This window comes from Pithys albifrons, chromosome 4, assembly GCF_047495875.1.
Source record: "Pithys albifrons albifrons isolate INPA30051 chromosome 4, PitAlb_v1, whole genome shotgun sequence".
NCBI lineage: Eukaryota > Metazoa > Chordata > Aves > Passeriformes > Thamnophilidae > Pithys > Pithys albifrons.
Genome location: NC_092461.1, coordinates 41,846,097 through 41,866,812, shown reverse-complemented (window position 1 = coordinate 41,866,812; position 20,716 = coordinate 41,846,097). Strand labels below are relative to the sequence as shown.

The 20,716-nt window shown below is 39.9% G+C and overlaps 1 protein-coding gene across 5 annotated transcripts in view; it reads right to left on the bottom strand.

Annotated features, from left to right (window-relative positions):
- Positions 1–1,680: 1,680 nt before the first annotated feature.
- Positions 1,681–20,716, bottom strand: part of ENPP2 (ectonucleotide pyrophosphatase/phosphodiesterase 2) — a 57,110-nt gene continuing 38,074 nt past the window's right edge. For 3 of the 5 annotated variants that reach the window (XM_071553937.1, XM_071553939.1, XM_071553940.1), the window contains 12 exons: positions 19,980–20,011; positions 19,048–19,175; positions 16,905–16,992; positions 16,638–16,725; positions 15,565–15,737; positions 15,240–15,291; positions 12,639–12,775; positions 12,047–12,182; positions 11,225–11,302; positions 7,671–7,803; positions 6,960–7,116; positions 1,681–2,292 (listed from right to left, as the gene is read on the bottom strand). In XM_071553937.1, coding sequence (XP_071410038.1) covers positions 2,122–2,292; positions 6,960–7,116; positions 7,671–7,803; positions 11,225–11,302; positions 12,047–12,182; positions 12,639–12,775; positions 15,240–15,291; positions 15,565–15,737; positions 16,638–16,725; positions 16,905–16,992; positions 19,048–19,175; positions 19,980–20,011 — 1,373 coding nt within the window. In that variant the 3' untranslated portion in view covers positions 1,681–2,121. The remainder of the gene's footprint in view (positions 2,293–6,959; positions 7,117–7,670; positions 7,804–11,224; positions 11,303–12,046; positions 12,183–12,638; positions 12,776–15,239; positions 15,292–15,564; positions 15,738–16,637; positions 16,726–16,904; positions 16,993–19,047; positions 19,176–19,979; positions 20,012–20,716) is intronic. The other 2 variants (XM_071553938.1, XM_071553941.1) reach the window with 1 other exon arrangement.

Genomic DNA, 20,716 nt, shown 5'->3' with positions numbered 1-20,716 from the left:
TTGATTAAATGTCATCTCATTTTGGGGGAAAATAAAGAATTATGTAATTTGTTCAATTTAATTAAAAAAACAAAACAAACATCAACAGTGTCAAAACAAAACAGTAGTGGTAGTCTTTAGTTTAGTTTATGAATCACTACATTAAATCATCACTACATTTGTTGTTGAAGGAACTAGGTCTTAACAGAAAACTCTTTTAAATCCAGAGGAAATACCCTTTGTAGTACCTATAAGAACATAAAGTTTATCATGGCAAGAAGCCCTGCCAAAAGCTTTCAGGAAAATATTTCTGTGCTACCAGACAACCAAAAGAGACAATTGTTAAGTTGCAAGAATAGGATGCTTCCCAGAGCTTTGTCCAGTTATTAGAATTTCCATTCTAAAATTTTGGGGATATTTTAAAATACTCAAGTTCTGTGCTCTTCTAAATTAAACAGATCCTGGCAGCTAAAAATTTTTTTCTACTGTTCACAAGAACTTTGTCATCTATGTTAACATGATTAATTCCAGTTTCTAATTTCTCTCAGATGGTTGCTACAGAGATGCAAGTTGTTGAAATTGTGCTGAAAGTAATTTTACTTAGGAGACCTGGCTACTCATCTGTGTACATGGCTGAGATGCTTTCCAGCCCCTCCCACTTCCCTCCAGTATCTGCAACCCCCAAAGAGAAAATAGAAAACCACTTTTGTAGAGAGAGGGAAATCTGTAATCCCAAATGAAGGTTTTACTGGTGGGTTCAGTCTCAAGAGGCTTTCTAAACAATAATTTATCTTTTACATCACCTAACTACACTAACACTAATGCTCCACAACATGTGGCTTCTATAAAAGCTACCCAAGCCAAATCAGGCCATTATCTAGATACCAGCATGCAACACTGTCTCTGCCATCGGCTTAGGACTGTGCCATCAGTGTCACTTGCAGGGGCTTGCTGGGATTATGAGACTGTTACTGCACAGAAATAGCAAACAGTCTTGACTCAACTGACCAGGTAGGTGATGGCTGTAGGTCACATGCACTCTATGGACCTCATTGTACCAGAAGTCATATGTGTGCAACCTGGCCAAAGGTCTTTCTTTGAAAATGAGGGCTGGCATTAAGCCTCAGACACGGACGAGGCGAATATGTGGCAGGTTCTGGCCATTACAATAAGATGATAAAAATCAGATTTTCATCTCCCAGCTACAAGCCTACTTCTGTGTGTTTAGCAATGACATCTCCTTCCACACCTGCCTTATTTCAATTTCCATCAAAGTCAAAGCAAAGGCTGATGGAGCAGGTATTTCCAGGAATCAGCCCAGCAGCAGCTGTGGTAGGACAGGGGTGTGACACAGCCCAATGAGTGACAGCAAGTATTATCACCTTGAATCCTCTCCACAGCTCCAGAGCAGGACCAAGGTGCCTCAGGCAAAGGGTACCCCGGTAGCTTGTGACAACAAGCATCCTTCTCTCCCAGCTCTGCTGCTATAGCAAAACCTAACCAGTAATGACTAATTCTGGATATCCATTTTATGGTCTCACTGCTGAATACCAGGGCAGGGCACCTGTGCTCCTAGCAGTCCTCTTACCAGCAAACCCAAGCTCTTGAGATGGGCTCTGCCCAGTAAGAGATCTGTCAGCACTCTTGCTGCTCGCAAGCCCCTCTGAACATCCCTGTGAAAGGAAATCAAAACACATTAAAAAAACTGAATGTGTGTTTTATTATATTTAAGATGCTATTTGTCTATAGTGTTTAAATATGTCTGTCACACAGTTAACAGTAAATGAATGTAATCTTACATGTTCAGTATTTTAATACACAGTACAGGACTACAAGTGTAGTAAAGGAGCATGGAAAATTCGTATTTCCTTGATGCACGCATCAAACCCTGCAGCACCACTTAAAAGCTCAGAGTAAGGACTCAAACTGCAGTATTACAAGCACAACTAAATCAACCAAGAGACATACCTACATTAAACATTAGAGAAACAAAACCAATGACACAAAGGTTTAATATATAAGACTTGATACAGGATTAAAATACTAATATGTTTAATGTCCTGGTTTCAAATTAATAAATATAAAAACAATATAAAAATATACACCAGTTGATAAAAGGATGCACTGAGTAAGGTTAGAAAGCTAAATTTCACTTTCAAACGTATGCAGGTATGTCTTTAGGGAGAGGATTTCTGTGTAGCTGCGACTGGTCTTTCGGAAGAAGTCCAAGCTAGTGAGCTGTTCGATGTCACGCACACGTGCAGTGTGCATCTTAAGAAGATCTTCAACCCACTTTGATTCATCCTCCAAGCTCTGAAAAAATTAAAAAAAAAAAAAGCCAAAAACATACTTATGACATGCCTTGTCAAAAATCAGCTCCAAAAGCAAATGCAACTTTCCTAAACACTTGTTACATTTGAAGAATCTCTGTGCTTTATTCAAGAATGACTAAGGTAAACGAATGACAAGAAAATAGATTGGAAATTTAACATGCAAGATGAATCCTACAGTTTTATCCCAGTATCCATTTTAGCACTGGCTTGAGACAATGACCATAGTTATCTAGGAAAAGCTGGCCCCAAGTTGAAAGGTGTTTCAGAAGAACGGACAAATGCTTTTAGAAGATCCACTGATCACTGCATGCTCTTTTTTTCTCACAGAAATATCCCATATAATAATCACTTCTGTATTACCAAAGCTCAAACTCTAGGCTGTTTAACTTTGAACCCTACCCCTACACATTATTCCAATTGACCATCACATCATCTAACAGGATTATTTTAATATTTCCACTTTAGGAGACCATTGCAATTCATTACCTATTTGGGACAATGGTTTATGTTGGTATCTAAAAACCTAACTGGAACACGCATATTATTCACTGAAAAAAAAAAAAAAAAACAAAACCCAAAACAACTTTCACAAAGAATTTGCCAATTAAAAGAGAAAAATAAAAATCAGAAAGGTGTTGATCCCAGAGTGAATTGGGTCAGGTTGCATGGGGGTAATTTCTCTCAAGGACAGCTCCTGCTGCATGCCTCGTGCCAGCACCAGCACGTGTTGGAGTCATCCACAAATGAAGGTAACTCACAAACACATCAGAAAACCAGCTCTGCAAAACACTGCCGTGACTGGCTGTTTGAGTGTGTTAACCAGGTCTGCAACACATCCCCATGAGTGTTGCAGCCAACCCTGGGGACTGCATGGCAGGGAGCAGACGTGGGAAAAGGTCAAAGCAAACACAACTTTTCCCCTTTGGCCTCTCTGGCTGATATGTCTACCCTGCTGCTGGGGAAGCAAGTTAGGAATGGAGGTTTGTGTCTCTGGGCATTTGGACTTCATGTATGTGACTTGGAAATCTTGCTGCTAAAAATCTATTTCTGGGCTTACTTCTGGAAATGAACCCTTTTCTGACTGCTTCAACAAGGTCTTCCTACAAAGTGATCCTCTCATTAATCAAGACTAAGCTTCAGCTTCTGGCAATGGCCAGAGCCCATCCAACACAGTAAATGTGCCACAGACCAGGAAGTGTGTCACCCAACAAAAGTCAGGAGGCTGAGTGTGATTGTTTGCACAGAGAGGACACAAAGTACCAGACAGATCACAGCTGGCTACTCTAAAGCAAAAGTCCATGACCTAATCAGCACTTGTCAGGTTTGAAGCTTCTCATCTCCAAACCAACTTTCTTCTCCATGTCACTAGCCAACTCAGGCCCAAACCGAGGCCTGGAACAAAAAAATAAAAATGCAAATTAAGAGAGGAGAGAAGAGAAGGAAGTGCATCCTGCTCGTGCCCCTTTGTCTGGAGTGTCACAATCCAGGAATCCCCTCTGCTCAGTCTTTAGCCTGGCAATCAGGTTGCTAGTCTTCAAATGGGCCTCAACAGAGTTGTCACTGCAAATGCATTGTTTTTTCCAAGCCTTCCTGCTGAGCAGAAAATTTCCATTTTCCAGAGCTCAGGGGGACGTTCAAAATGAGCTACAAACTCACTTTTTTGAATAAAAGCAGTTTGCAAAAGATCTGCAATATGAATAAATCACAGGACTGTAAACCAAGTCCAGCAAGATGGCCATTAGAACAACATGACAAAACCAATTCTAGCAAGATGGCATTTACCTGACTCCAGAGAATCAATCAACTGATCTAGGTTTTAGTTTTTCCATTCCACAACTGGCCTATGAAGCCTCTGGTCAAGAAGTGAGGATTTAAAATGCAATGATTTGCTAGCGCAGTATTGTATAACTACAGAAAAATAAATGAAGTATTTACTTTTACAATGAGAGTCTTCTCCATCTGCGCTGGTTGATCTCACCTCAATAGTACAGTGAGTTTTAGAAGAAAAAATAAAAATTGAAAACATGGAGATAAGTTGAAATAGGCAAACAATTAGGAGGCTAACCTAAAATCCAGTGGAAAAGATACCAGATATTCTGAACAGGAATCACTTTTAAAATCAAATTATTAGCTAGAAACCTGAACATAATGCATATAGACAGGTGGGTGAGGAACTCACCTATGAAAAGAAATTTAAAGGTTTTTCTGAAAGGAAAAGTAGTGGCCTGGAGGAAGATTCTAGCAGGGTTCCTTCAGCTTTGGTCATGGAAAGGATTTTGTGTAATGATTTCACACACGCTTCCTGAACCAAGGTCATTAGTGTACGAGTAAAAAGTCATAGCAACTGGGACTGCCTGTCAGTGCAAAGGAAGACTGCAGATGCAGGAGTCCCTGGGATAATATGGAGTTGGGTTATCCAAACTGACATTACAGAAGAGAAGGACCTGGGTGTACTGGATGTGCATGAGTGTGTGACACAATTAGGACATGGCTGTGGAAAAAGCAAATCCTAGGTAGTATCAGAGGAAAAAAAAATTTTCATTTTGACCTCTGAACTGTAGGACTTTATATCATTCATGATCCAAGGGAAAAAAAATCTGAATGGAAGAGGTTCATAGGAAGGCTACTAACATGCTCATCCTTTCTTAAAAACCCCTGAGTCTTACATGAACAGAGAGAAGTATATGCCTTGAGATTCATCATAAATCATCACTAGGGTAAATCTCAAAGACACCCAGTGAAGGACTATTTAAGCCATAGATAAACGTTGACACAAGAATAAATGGGTATAACCTCACCATGAATAAACACAGTTTAGAAATGGAACAAATTCAAATGAGAAGTATATTGGTGTTCTCCAATGGCTGGCTGAAGAGAAAGTGCATGTAGCTAGAGCAGAGTGAGGGGAAAGATAATATTTCTTCAAATCTTAAAAGAAAATCATGGAGAGGTTAAGGTAGAACTGTTATATTATTCCATGCATTTCATCCATGAAGTATGGTAAGGTTTTACACAATCACTTCTTTGAACAAATATGATGGAACACCATGTGCAAAAGTAAGACTGATGCTGACTGATGGCAAAAATTTGCCCAACTGTACTTTCATTCAAGAGCAACATTTAAATATTTTTAGAGTGGTTCTTTGCTACATAAAAAGCACAGACCAATATCTGCTAATGATTTCGTAGTAGCAATGAAGTTCCTCTCAGAACTGTAAACACACATACCATAAGTAGTGTGACCTACAGAAAAAAGAAGCCTGGTTTGAAATGTAAGAAATCAAAGACTAAAAGAGGCCATTATTGTAAAGAGCTCATAAAAATGATTTCAACAGTTTAAGAGAACTATGACTCACTATACAGGGAGGAAAAAATAAATGACTTTGTCATAAAATTACATATGGGCAGAGTTATAAGGGCAGAGACACTAATAACTGCCAGATTAGTAACCTCCAGATCACCAACTGAATCTTGATTCAGAGGAAAGCAGTCCAGAGAAAAACCACGATGAAATATATGCAGGACTTTGCGAGACTTCTGGTGGAAGACTTCTCTACACAAAGCAGCTGAGAGTCTAAGCAGAGGAAAGCTAAAACTGCTCAAGAGAAGGATTCTTCTCCAAAAGCATGGTTTTAAAAAGAGGGACCTGAAAGCAGGCAATGCGTGATGAATGAGAAAGAAACAGTGTTCCAGGTGAATTGTGTACAGAATTGGAATGACTATTTCTGCCTGTACCTGGAACAGAAGCCTCAGCTTTTTTGCCAGTGCAAAATTCATAACATTAATGCGTTCATTCAGGAAATGGTCTCCTGGCAGCCTATAGTGAAGTGTCTGTGTGCAGGAATCCACACAGCTGTGTGTAATGGGAGAACAAGTTCAGGCGGAAGGACAAGTCTAAATCCAGCTGCCTGGGAGGACTGCTGTCCTCACAGAGTGCCAGAGCACATGGGGACCAAACCGTGCTCCTGCCACACGATCATCTGCCAGGTGTGTGCATTACTTTCTGCAGGGATGACCAGACCAAAGCCTTCACCAAGATTCTTACAGTATAAGGTCTTGCATCGTAAAGGAAGATAGGACAGAAATTGGGAAGGTGTCTGGCCATCTCTGTAATAGGAACCTGAACTTTTCCCTTGAATCAAGGCAGTCTGGAAACAGTAAGAGTTGGCACTCTACCCTTGGCACGTTTTAACATATACTTTTAATACTCTGTGGGTTGGATGTAATCATGCTCTCTGATGCACCCAGACTGCCATAGCAGACAGACTGTATTGTACCTGCATATGGAAACAGACCCCAATAAAAACATCAGGCTGGGTGCCAGCACAATAAGTCTATGCATACAACCTCCCCCCACTCTGCTCTGAAGGTATACTGATGATGTCTGCCAAACTGTAGAATTCTACATGTTGTTTACTGCCAGTTGTCCATTCTTCCAGACAATTTTAGGTGCAGGAATAGTTCCTGTTTTCTCTGATATTGCAGAGGAGTGCTTTTATCTAATGAGCTAAACATGGCACTTAACAGAGTCACTACCCTGTGCTTCCATGCAAAACATCTTTGAGCACTGACTTCTAATAGTAATGGGCTTTCCCATGTCCCAGGGATATGTTTACCACAGGGCTACAGTAGTGCAGCAGGACTTACATTGCAGCTCTCATCATTGTCAGGCCGGTGGGGAAGGATGTATGAAAGAACAGAGAGTGGTCCATCACACTTGTCAGCTGGCTGGGTGAAATCTAAGCAGCTGGTTATGATGGCATAGTAATGAGTAGGAACAGGGATTGCGCTGCCTTCCACAAACCTGTGGGAATAAAACAAACATTTATCCACAAAGGACAAACTTGTTTGGAAGGAGGTTACACAAAGAACATGGTCTTTCACCTCCTACGTGTGAGGACACACATACATTGTTGAGATGTGTTTGATTCCTGAACACTATCTGAGAATGAGCATCCAATTAGCTCATACTGTGCTGCAGAAATACCCCATACAGTGCTGAAAGGCTTCTTCAGTTCAGGGACACAGAGAGAAAGCATTATTGAATTAACAAAAGACATGAGTATGTAACTCAATAGCACTGCTCTTAAGTTCTGGAGAATTTTAGAGAAAACAATGTGGAACATAATTCAGCTCCATCTCAAGGATGAACACCTCTTTTCAAAGTCAAGGTGAACAGTTAACTGCTGAATTGCCATTTCCTTATTTTAGCACTGTCCTACCTACACGGACATTCAAGTCTTAATGAACAATAATTTTAGAAACAGACTCCCCAAAATCAGAAAATGTACAGGCAATTAATTGTTTATTGTTCATTAAAAGAAACAACACCAAATCAATTTAAACACAAACTCTTACTGTTTTATTTTGTCAGGTGTGTCATGTAAACCATCATAGTCATAGTCAAAGATTGGTCCACTTATAACATTGACTCCATTTCGTTCAGTGGCATATCTCTTCACCAAAATCCTTTGGAAATAGTTCCATACCTCTGTGGGTAAAAAACCCAAACCAAATCAATCAATCAATCAAATAAACAAACAAACAAAAAAATCCCAACACACTGAGATTTGGATAAGTCAGAACATGTCAAGATTATAAACAGTTTTTTTTCTGAAGATAAAAATCCAGTGGACATCATTCAAATGATGGTAGGGGGAATCAAAGACTAAGCATTACGGAGTCACTGCAGCTTCATTCAGTTTTGTCAGTAAAGCCTATTCAGACTTTTGTTCTCTGTAGATTTTTTTTGCCTAACCAGTGATAAGGGAAATGCACAGTACCACTTCCAGGCTGGCATTGCCATAGGCTGTGCACAGAGATTCTGCTGTTCCTTCACCAAGCTGTAGAAACAGCTATTCACATGCTTTTCATGTCCCTGTAAACACTGCTTTTGTCTTATCTAGTTACAGGGAACAATGGTGTGGTGGTTTTTCGTTTTGTTTTGCCTTTTTTTTTTAATTTTAAAAAATGATACAACACCATGATTAAAAGCAAATCCCAAACATTTTAAAAGAAAGGGAAATACAAAGATCATATTCATCCAGCTAAATTCTCCTTGTATACAAAATGTCTAACTTTTAAATTAGGTGCCATCAAGGATGACCAAAGCATAGCATCTCATTACAGTACCTTTTGGGAAGAGCATGACATTCTTTCTCCCACCATGCCCTCCTCAACCCTAACAAGTTAAGATGGGAAACACACTGGAATCTCTCCATAGAATAGAATCAGCTGAGTTGGAAGAGACTTCTGAGATCATAAAGTCCAACCCTTGATCCAACACCACTGTGATTACTAGATCACAGCACTGAGTGCCACATCCAGTCTCATTTTAAAATCCTCCAGGGACAGTGAATCCATCACCTCTCTGGGAAGGCCATTCCAATACCTGATTACTCTCTCTGTAAAAAATTTCTTTCTAATATCTAACCTAAACCTCCCCTGGCAGAGCTTAAGCCTGTGCCCTCTTGTCCAATTGCTGGTCGCCTGGGAAAAGAGACCAAACCCTATCTGGCTAAAATGTCTTTTCAAGTAGTTGTAGAGAGTGATAAGGTCTCCCCTGAGCCTCCTCTTCTCCAGACCAAACAACCCCAGGTCCTTCAGACTCTCCTCATAGGACTTGTGTTTGAATCACTTCACCAGCCTCACTGCCCTTCTCTGGACCTGCTCCAGCACCTCAATATCTTTCCTGAACTGAGGGGCCCAGAACTGAACACAGTACTCAAGGTGTGGCCTCAACAACGCAGAGTACAGGGGAAGGATCACTGCCCTGGTCCTGCTGGCCACACTATTCTTGACAAAGACCAGGATGCCACTGGCCCTCTTGGCCACCTGGGCACACTGTTGGCTCATGTTAAGCTTCCTGTCAATTAGTACCCCCAGGTCCCTTTCCACCTGGCTGCTCTCCAGCCACTCTGTGCCCAGCCTGTAGCTCTGCATGGGGTTATTGTGGCCAAAGTGCAGGACCTGGCACTTGACCTTGTTGAACCTCATCCCATGGAATCAGCCCATCTCTCCAGTCTGTTCAGGTCCCTCTGCAGAGCCCTCCTGCCTTCCAGCAGATTGACACTCCCATCTTGGTGTCATCTGCAAATTTGGTGATGATGGACTCCAGTTACATCGTTCTTTTTGTTCTTTTTCCCTTTTTATTTTAACCAACAGAAGAGTGTGTAAAAAAACATTCTCAGGCTCTTGAAAATTTAACTCTTGTCTTCTCAGCTCAGACATTTAAGTCCATGGTTCCCTGGTGTTGATGGCAATGCCAGTCTCAGAAAGCTCTCCAGTACACCTTGTCCTAAGACTGCTCAGTGCCACATGCAGTTCCTGCCAGGGCTGAATTACAAGGTTCTCTCAGCAATTGTCTAACAAGAACCTCGGCTGCAGTAACCACTTGGCAGTACCACTCCTCCAGCTGCTCACTCCTCCAATGCATATGCCTTAACAATGAAAATTGTCCAAAAAGGAAAGATTTCCCCCTCCCTCCCACTGCCTCAGGTTTTGTAGCTAAATCAGTTCCCTGCTCCAGTTCCAACTGCAACCACACAGAGAGCAAGGCCAGAGCAATGGGATGCCACCAAGTGAGATCATTCTTATAGCTCCAGCAAAGCAGGAGCTGCTCAAGCCAGTCTTCCTATGGAAAAGGTAGACAAAGAATTATTGCCCATGGGGATGGGACAGGACAGTGAATTATAAAAACAAAGAAGAGGAGGGGGCTTCTGCAGCCAGCACTGCCACCAAAGCCAGCACAGCATAAAACTACCACCTCGTATTTTCCCTGCTCTGGAAAAAGATCTATATAATGAGCTTATACCTGGGTTCTCAGCATTGCAAGCTGCACACATGTAGTGGCTTGTAATCATACTAATGCCAGCATATTTTCTCAAGGAAACCTTCACCCACTTGTGATGAAGATGAAGGCCACTAGAAAAAACGAGCTGCTAGAGGTGGGTTGTTTTCCTATGATTAGCATTTCAGCCAAATTGGTTAACATTAGCATAAAGAGCATTTTTATGAAGTGATTTAAGAGTGGGAAATCCCCAATAATTTTGCACTCTGTAATCAGTTAAGTGCCTTTGCTCAAATTTCCAGCAAACATCACCACTTGTTCCTACTCAGAGGTTTTCTGGTTAAAAAGAAAAAGGCTTCCATAGGCTTTGATGTTTATCCAAACCCTGCTGGCCTAAAATCTAAATTGGAAATCTCATAAGAACAGACTCTTGAGATTATTCCAAGAGTTCTCAATCCCTGCCAAGCTAAAAATGCCACCAGAATAGTCTGATGGCTTCCCTGCCTCTTGGCAAAACTAGAGAGAAAAAGGATGTGCAGACAAAAGAAACATTAATACTGTATTCTTGAAGCACTGAAAGTTTCAGCCAGGTTTAAATAATTCCTCATTTTCCATGAATTTGTTTTCTTTTTTCTTTATAGGTAATAAATATGTTTGGTCTCCCTTTAAGGGCATGGAGAGAAAAATTAAATATAGTCACTTGTCCCTGAACTACAGCAACATGCTAAGGGCACACTCCCAGGCTTGTGCACTCTCTTAGGCTCCAATTAAAAAGTAAAAACCTGTTGCCTAAGTATGTTCTGCACCAGCTTGGGCAACAGATGAGAATCTAAATAGTCGTACAGAAAGTGAATTACTGTGTCATAAGGCAAAGTTCCTGCCCTGTTTGTCTCTTACCTTAGCCCAGCACCAAGGAAAATAAACCCTTCATAAAACTTAAGTCCTGTGGTATTTTGCCTGCCCACATCTAGAACTATACAAGTGCCCACATGTATCATATGCTGGTTACAGGTGACTGAACTTTATGTTCTAAACTTCTCCCATCAATTCTTTCCATAATCCAACACACAGAAAAAAAGTGCTTGTTGGTAAAGAGAAGTATAGCCATGGTAAGGTCACTTACTTTTGAAGGCAGGATACATTGGAATTATATTTGTTATTAGAAAAGCATCATATTTTGCTTCTGCAGAGGAACTTAATTCTGAAAAGAGTGATAAAGAAAAATATTAATAAGATGAAATATAAGAATTCAAAGAATACAAAAGTGTTTTGAAAATGTCTTCAGAGATTAATCAACAGGAACACTCAAACCTAAATCGGAATGCTATATTCAGAAGTACACACTACGTAAAAAAAAAAAATCTGTCTTTAATGTGACAGCTGAACATAGAAAGGAAGGATTTTATCTTTGCTTCACCAGTCAACCAGTCCAAAATATTTCTATATAGCTTTATATTTCTGTCTCAAAAGTCAGAGAGCTGCTCTGCAAGCTTTGACAAAAGAGGCCAAAAATTTCCAGGGAGAAGAGTGTGGGATTATCTTCTCGTTCTGAGCAAACCTCTGCACCAGTAATTTCATTTCAGAAATCCACCATAAATTATTTCAGCCACTAAGTGAGGAAGGCAGAGCAATGAAGTTGTGTCCCTTGAACATTTACTAATTCCAGAAGATCCTTGCTCCAAGACTGAACCAAAGCAATTGCACCGGGAGAATCCAGGACACTCATTTACACAGGTTTTCTACTAGTACTATTTCTATAGAACGGTAGAAATTTTTAGAGTATGCATAAATGTATAAATTAAAAATATCTTACTGCTGCTTGAATTCAAAATTATTCTCTTTATATCTGGGGAGTGTGCCTGGAGCATGTTTGTACTTAAGGTTTTTCCCTAACAAAAGAAGAAAATGACAAATCTCTAGGTATTAAAAAGCCATCCAAACTTACGAGGAGGGAAAAGAAAGCCATAGGAGAGCTGTTTGTCCCCTCTGTAGGCTGCACAGCTCTGGCTGTTTCCTGGAGAAATGCGCAGGTCAGGCCTCACACAGCTGGACAGGTGCTCTGGGACACCTGACACCTCTGCCTGCATTGAGCAACACAGAGAGAAACAACAGAAAAAGTAATTTCAGCCCTTAAAGATAACAGAAAACTATTTCATACCATTGACAGACTATATGGAAGGCCTTGTGTGCAGTGAAATTAACAACCAAATCCTGCTCCTGCATTTGCTGCAGAGTCCCTTCTTCAGATAGCAGAAGTCACCATAGGAAAGAATTCAAATTAAGTCACCGATAATAAAACCAGCCCCATTGAAAAAAAACTTTAAAAATAAAATAAAACAGGAAGAGAAATATACAACCCTTCTGCCTTAAAATTCTTCCCTCATGAAGGAAAAAAAGGAATTTGGGCATTGTTTGCAGTGGTACTTGACATAATTTTTGGTGGGAAAATCTTCCTGGTGAAGGGGAATTTTAGAACAAAAAATACAGGCACTAAAGTGATTTTTAAGCACATTTTCAAGAGGAAAGACAGCACTAACCTGTTTGGAAATAGTGTAGGATGTCCAGAGAGGCATCAGGAATGTTTCACTGTAGCCACTTTCAAAGTCGTGGTGATGCAAGATATTGTATTTTGTGCGGTACAGCACTGCAGGGCGTCCATATAAAAGATGCTTTTCTACAGATCAGAAGAAATTACATTTATATTTATTACTGAAAACCTTGAAGATGAAAAAAAAGGGGATTGGCTTTCTACCACATGCTGATTTTTCAGTCATTACTAGGATACTGATCCCAAATAACTGCTAAAGAAATCTTGTAAAAGAGAGAGCAGCAGTTCTTCAATAGTTCTGGTTGGGATCCCCATTCCAAGTTCACAATCCCCTTTGGGATTAGAAGGCCCTTCTACTCTTGAAGGCTTATTGGGGTCATAGCAAAAAGAGAGGGTGTTTTTCCAAGCACAGAAGACTCTTCAAAGGATCCCTGTGCCCAGTTACACATAATATGATAAGCTCGTTTTCTGTAGCTTTACACCAGTCCCTATTCCAGCAGTCCTGTCTTTCCTCTCTGGACTTTCACTCCTTCCTATGTTTTTGTAAGTCCCTCTCAAAACAGAGACAGAAGTGATCACTCCCTAAAAGAGTAGAATTTCTCCACATGGCTGATACAGATTTTGTTCTGAAACTGATGTGCTATTTTTTGTTACTGATATCAAGGACAACAAATAAATAAAAAACCCCTTTTCCTAACTTTAGCTACAAAGACATCTCCAGCTCTGTTAAACTTGCTTTTCTTCTGTCTTGGTGATATGTTGCAGTTAAATGCCCTTAGATAACTCTGGCAAGCTTGCTTATAAAAAGGCAAAAACATTGAAAGAAATAGAAGAAAAATAAATTTTCTAGCTAATCTTGCATTGCAGTGTACAGTTCACTGATTTTGATAACCTTTTGGCAAAAGCACTTGACTTGCGTTTAGAAATTAAAACATAGAAACAAGGAAAGCAGCAAACACAGTTCACAGATAGGCATTTAACCTGAAAGAAAAGGGCATGTTTTATTAGTGTTTGAGTCAAAAGACAGGATGTTTTTGCCGGGCACAAGAAAATGGTAGGAAAAGCCTAGTCTAAGGATAGAGATGATAAACTTGATTTATTCCAAAGAAGCTGAAGTCCTCTTTTTCTTCTGCATGTGAAAAACAACATGGTGCACTGTGTGGGAGAAGGGCATTAACAAATAAACACAGGAAGATCTGTGAACAGGTGCTACAGCCTGTTATGAAGAAAAACAAAATAACTTGCACCTAGCAGAACTGCTTGTTGTTTAAATAAGGGGCACATCATTCCATTGAACAGCAAATTGACAAACTATCAAGTGCAACTGGTTTAAATGTTTAAATCTTAAAATACACCAAAATTACTATTTTTATATTACTAGAGTGAAAAAGCATCCAAACCACAATCTAAAACAAAGACGTTGAGATACTCCAGACTACAATGGTGAGTGTGTTTGCTCCCGATGCCAGAAATTGCCACGGCAAGGAGTAGCTCTTTATTCATTAGAAAAATCAGTTTAACAAGACAAAAACTGTGGAAAGGAAATTTAACTCACAAAGAAGAGGAATAACTTCACCTTTAGAAACTAAAGGATAGGCCGCATTGCCTGTTGACAAGTGAAAAACTGAAAAAATACCTTCATAAGGGAATTAAATCTCCTTGATCATCTGAGCAATGCAATTTGAGGTGCCTCAAAAATCCTTGTCTAAACTCAAAGCTTCAGAACTTGCTAATTTGGACAATTGCTATACTAAGAGAAATGCTTTGACTTGTTATGCTGAAGTGGATCACAACTGTGAGAAGCTCAGCTTTGCTTTGCCTTTCAGTCAGTACTGCTGCTCAGAAACACAACTCTCCTCCCTTTCTCTCTGCTCCTGTTGCTACACTTTAACCTGGACCACAGCTCTGATGCAGCTGAGGGTGCAGCTGCAGGGGAGTCAGCACTGGTGTGCAGCAGGGAGGCTGCAGGAACAAGCGTCCAGGACAGCAGAGGATGCTTTCACCGGGGAGTAACCTTGACTTGAACACTGAAGAGGGACAGAACTGCACTGAGTACCCCTGAGCCATCAGAAGGTTTGTTTCACTGGGTATCTTGCACCCTAGGAAACAGGCACCACAGACCTAGTCAGGGATTGTTAAGACAACTGCAGCATCCTTTCTAGGTGAAAGCTGGGTCTGAACAACACTGATAAAATACAGCATGTAAATGTAGCCTATGTTTTTGTTCCCATTTACAACTTGGCGCTGAACAGAGTACTGCCTCATGCACCCTACCCTTTCCACATGTCTCTGCTTACACATCTGAGCTTAAAACTTCTAAAAGTAATTGAATGTAAGAGCTAAAACTTGTATCACTTTCAGTGATACTTCAGTCCTGGTAACAACAAAATCAGCATGCACTTCCCCCCATGTGAGCATCACTTCACATTGCCCACCTATCTCATGTACATCTGCGTGCTATTTTGACAGTTACTTGAAATGACTACACATTAATAAACCAAACCAGGGGTTGCTCTGTTATTAATGACACAAAGTAATTTGCAAAAGAAAACAGAAGTAGATTCTATTAACTGAGGTACCAGACTCTTACCTTCTGTTCCCTTGACATGAAAGCGTTTGTTGAGTTCGTCCAATTTGTTCTTCTCAAGAACAGAAAAAGGAACAAGATTAGGATCACTGGAGCATTCTGACATCTCATTTTAATAGAAATCTAGCAAAACAAAACTAGTGCTATATGACACTGATGATTTTCTTCTCTTTTACCAAAAGCCATAATTGTTCTCAAAGGGCAGAAACATTTCACAGGAAAGATTTGGGGAATTCTTACAGACCAAACCCTCTAAACCTAAATGAAATGACTACAAATTAAATGGAAACTACTGCTAATAAAGCTTCCACAGATCCTTAACACTTACCTTATCATCACATGTACATCCTATATCAAAATCTGATGCAGAAGGAAGGGCTACAGGATGCAGTGGTTTAGCAACTTCATCTGGTACTGTTGGTTTATAAACATTGGCTCTCAGCAGGTGATTTAAACTTCCGTGGGTGCCATTATTTGGAGCAGGCTTTAATCCAAGAAGATCTATGAAACCACCAAATCAAAATGCATGATGGTTAGATTTCAAACATGTATTCATCAACAACTCTACTGAGTCAAGACATTAATTAGTAATACTGTTTACACACACAGCACGTTAATGAAAGCTTTTAATGCAATAAAAATATTCATCTTTTGTCCAAATCATAAAACTGCAGATGATGCCACAAAAATAACACTGTTGTCTTTATGACAAGAAGGTTAATTTGCATCAAGATGCTGGAAAACAATTTTATTATAACTACCCCTTCATTTTCCATTGCAAACCTACAGTCAATGTGCTGACCTTATACCAAACATCTGCAACACAGTGATTTATAAATAAGGGATAACTATCTCCCTAGGTATTACATGTTTGGGAAAAAAACTAAGTAAGTGCATTGCACCTTTGAAACAACTTGAAAGTTTTACTGTGCTGGAAAACCAGTATTAAAGAAAAGATCCTAATGAGTATCTGTATGTATCATCAGATTCTTCTTCATGGCTTCAGTACAAATTCAGGAAATGTCCCTCTACCAAGAGATGCCATAGAAAATTAAGTTATGAACCTGAGCTGCTGCATGAGACATCAGGTGTAGAAGCAGTCTCTGAACAGAAACCTCCTTCCCAGACTGCTGAGATGTGGACACCATGCGTTGCCATGGTGTCCTTTTGATCTCTGTCAAGCTGCACATATCAAACCTGTAGTAAATCCTTTCACTGGCCAGCTGCTGCGGTAGAGCAAACTGAGGGCCCTCAGAAGTACCTTCCTGGCAAGTACTTGGGAAAGGGGGACTGGGAAGAGACCACTGGGAGGGAGTCAGGGCAAGCTCACAGGTACCTAAAGGAAGCCCTGCCAGCCAAAACAGCTTGCTGCTTTTGCAATTCCTCAAGCAGACAGCTTACCACACATGACGTTGTAAAGCTCAATGTTTTCAAAAGGAGGTACTTTGGTCTTGTACTTGAAAGTGGGACCATAACCTATGAAGACAGTCTTAAAAAAAACCCAAAACATAAACAAACAAACAAAAAAGAAAATAAAAGAAAAAAAGACAAAAATTAAGAAAGAAGAATAAAAAAGAAGAGCATTAAAATGTAGGGTTTTTTCACTGAGTATTTACATTTCAATTTTATCTGCCTTCAGTGACCCTCCCACAAAGGCATTGCTCATACCTGCATACTGTTTATCTTGTTATCATAGCCATGGTCTCCGTGGAAGAAACATTTTCCTGTTGGTTTCTTGTAAACATCCACAGCTTTCCTAAATTGAAAAAGTATTAGAAAATTTCCTCAAAGGTGGCTGACCTGACAATATACTTTGGGGGCAGGAAGCATAAGGTTACAGGGCAGTGCATTGTTTATCTTTCTTGAATAACAGTAGTGGGGGCTGCAGACTTATCCAGCATCTCCAGGGTTTCTCCATCTGCTCCCACTCTAAGAGGGAGCAAAACTAAGAGACAACTCTTATCATTGATAAAAGCCTTAGTGTCTACTATTTTCTTGGACTTTCTCATGTCACATAATCTTTTGCAGACTGGAGGTGTTGGACCATACTCCTCCAATTATCAGAAGGCCAACTGAGGGTTCTCACAAAGCACATTTGTAATGTAGGTGTTACTATGCTGCAAATGTCATACAATGCCATAAAGGGTTTTCACTTCTTTGCCTTCACTCCAATAAACAAAAATGGAGAGGAGAAACAAAGCTGAAAGGAAAAGAGAAAGATTTTCATGAAGAAAAATAGCTGAGACAATAAGTGCTGTACTCCAGGAATGGTAATTATCAGCTTGTTACTGAGGTGTTTTTTTTGTACAAAACATGTGGAAAATAAGTGTTACGTTATAGGAATTATAATTACCAGGTTGTTTCATTTTTTTACAGTTTTATAGGAACATACGCAATCAATATATGCAGAGGACCAGATTATCCTACAAATTATTTCTTCATCTGCAATAAAATACTGCTCAGTCAAAGGTTGATTTTGGCCTTGTAAATTACTAGAGTCACAGCAATCAGGTCTGTAACTACCATTTTCCTGGCTGTGAACATATAATAAATTAGTTGCATTAACAAATGAATTATTGGTGGATGAGATTTCTGAAAATTAATAAATAAGCCAAAGAAAGTCTGATACAATTAATAAGAAATTGCTAAATGTAAATCAACCTGGGCAACCCCATTAGTTCCAGTAAAATTCTTAAAACTGAAACTTTTAGAGGGCTCAAATTCAGTGTGATTCCTTGAAATGTACGTGAACCTCTGCCACCGTGTCTGCATGGGGCAGCCAGTCAGCCAGTGGAGTTATGCAAGAAAACAACTGAGGTTTCTCACTCACTGCTTCAGCAGAGTGATCCTTGCATAATTCATGGAAAGATAAGCACAGATGTCAAAAGGCACTTACAACACACTGTGTGTTTGCCTGGCAGCTCTATGGGCAGAAAACTCTACCATAATTTAAAGCTCATAACAGACTACACCATGAGCCAAAAGCTGTGTCATCTTCCAAGAACGACTGAGTCAGCTTCATGTATAAAGACTCAATCATTTTCATAATGTAATACACAACATGCACTAAAATATATTAAAACAGAAAGCCATGCACAATTCATAAACAAAGGCTACTCTTCTGCTGTTCACTCCAGTTATCTGCCAATTAGTTACTCCTCACTCAATTTTTAGCTAACTAAGAATACTAGAAATTTCCCATATTTTATAACCGAAAATTCAGTCATATGGCCAAGAGCAATCCAAACCAGGGTTTTCTCTGAGCTAAAGCATCCTGGCTTTCTGTGGATTTGAAACACAATATACTACCAGCAAAGCATTTTGATGGCTACCCTGTCATACCCTTCCACATGTTCTCAGACATTCACCTACTGTCAATATCTCGATTTTCTTTCCATTCACCCATTGCATCCTCTCAGATTCTTGTTCCTTAACATCCCCTCATCTCAGAAGCCTGCCTCTTCCTCTCCCATTCCCTATTCCTCAGTTGGAATAAGCATGTACCTCATTAAAAAAGTTTATCAGGTCCTATATTTGAGCTCTTCAGTCAAAAACCATAAAGCTGCTTGAGAAAAATCAGACTGGGTTTTCACTATCTATCCGGCAACTGATTTTCCCAAAATTTAAAATATTTTGTGTTCTGAATCACATCCTCCTGTACCAAAAGTGATTGAATCTCAACAGGAGTTTGAAGCTCCTCTTGCTCACAGGGTGCAGGAGCAGGATGCTAACACACAAGGCAATCCCAGGTGACCCTTTTCCTTAGAAAAGACAACTGAAAATCAGGATGGAAGCAAAAGCAAGGGTTTACCTTGCCACATGCCATTTGCGATCCACGAGCAAATGGACATCCTCAATCCTTCGGTTGTAAGCGTAGTGCAAGCGTTTAGGCAAGTGCTGTTTCAAGTAAGGCTTGAAGTGCTGGTCTGGCTTTCTACACTAAAATATAAATGGTTACAAATGATACACTGTCAGTTAGCTTAAGGTACACATAAAACCATCAGCTACAGAAATCCAGCTGTTAAGGTCATCACTGATGGTGTCCTGAAAACAAAGTGTACATCTAAAGTATGTAGTCCAGTCATTTCTGTGCAATATTTACACATGTCCAGGGACCAGAGAGTCATTCAAAGATATATTTGAAAAGCTTCATTCTCATGACAGTCTTATTGGAAGCATCACTCAAAACACCACACTTAACTTAGCTCACAGATGAAGAATTTTATTCTAATTGGACAGAAGCTTAAGTTTCAGAGAAACCCGAATGCTCAAAAATACACCTCATCTGTATGAGATATATTTAAAGTCATCTGGTTATTTTGGGTTTATTTTCATTTTTATTTTAAACACTTTTCTTCCATTAAAAGCAAGGTTATATAGTTGAAGGCTATCAAATGCACTTTTTCAGTGTCTTCAAAGTGCTAGTGAAATATTTACCCTAAAAGATTACTTTCCATTTCTGAAGCAATGAATAAATAGACTCAATTCAGGGTGTAAAAGACACTCCAGGAGATTCTGTCCCTGTGCTGCCCAAAAAGGTTATAAAAGCTACTACAGCAGCAAACAGCGGAATTTATAACAAACATTAATCTGTCCTCATGAAGGGCACCATTTAACACTCTTTATTAATGATAATCATTAGTTTTCCTGTCTAAAGAGTGAACAGAGAAAGCTGAATAACATCACAAATCAAGATCTGAACAGTGCAATAGAGACAGATCCCTCCCAGTCCTAAATACTTACTGTAAGGTTGGCAACAATCACTTTAGGATCATCTGTTAAGCAAAAGAAAAAAAAAAAAGATAAAAATATAAAAGATTAAAAATTCACAGAAGAAAACACAAGATTTACATAAGCATCATTCCTAATAGTTCACTGACCTTTACTAAAAGTACTCTGTATATACCATCAAATAATTTAGGTTGGGAAAGACCTTTAACATCATCAGGTCCAACCATTAACCCAGTATTGCCAAGTGCACTGCTAAACCACATCCCTAAGTGACACATCTACATGTCTTTTAAATACCTCCAGGGGTGGTGACTCCACCACATCTCTGGGCAGCCAGTTCCAATGTTTGACAATCCTTTCTGTAAAGAAAGTTTTCCTAATATCCAATCTAAAGCTCCCCTGGTAACCCTTAAGGCCATTTCCTCTTATCCTGTCAACTTGTTACCTGGAAGACGTCAACACCCACCTGGCTACAGCCTCCATTCAGACAGTTGTAGAGAGCGATAAGGTGTCCCCTGAGCCTCCTTTTCCTAAACACTCCCAGCTCCCTCAGCTGCTCCTTATAAGACTCATGCTCCAGAGCCTTCCTCAGCTCTGCTGCTCTTCTCTGGACATGCTCCAAAACCTCTGTGTTCTTGTAGTGAGGGGCCCAAATCTGAACATGGGCTTTAAGGGCAGCCTCACCAGTGATGAGTACAGGGGATAATCACTGCCCAGGTCCCACTGGCCACACTGTTCCTGGTACAAGC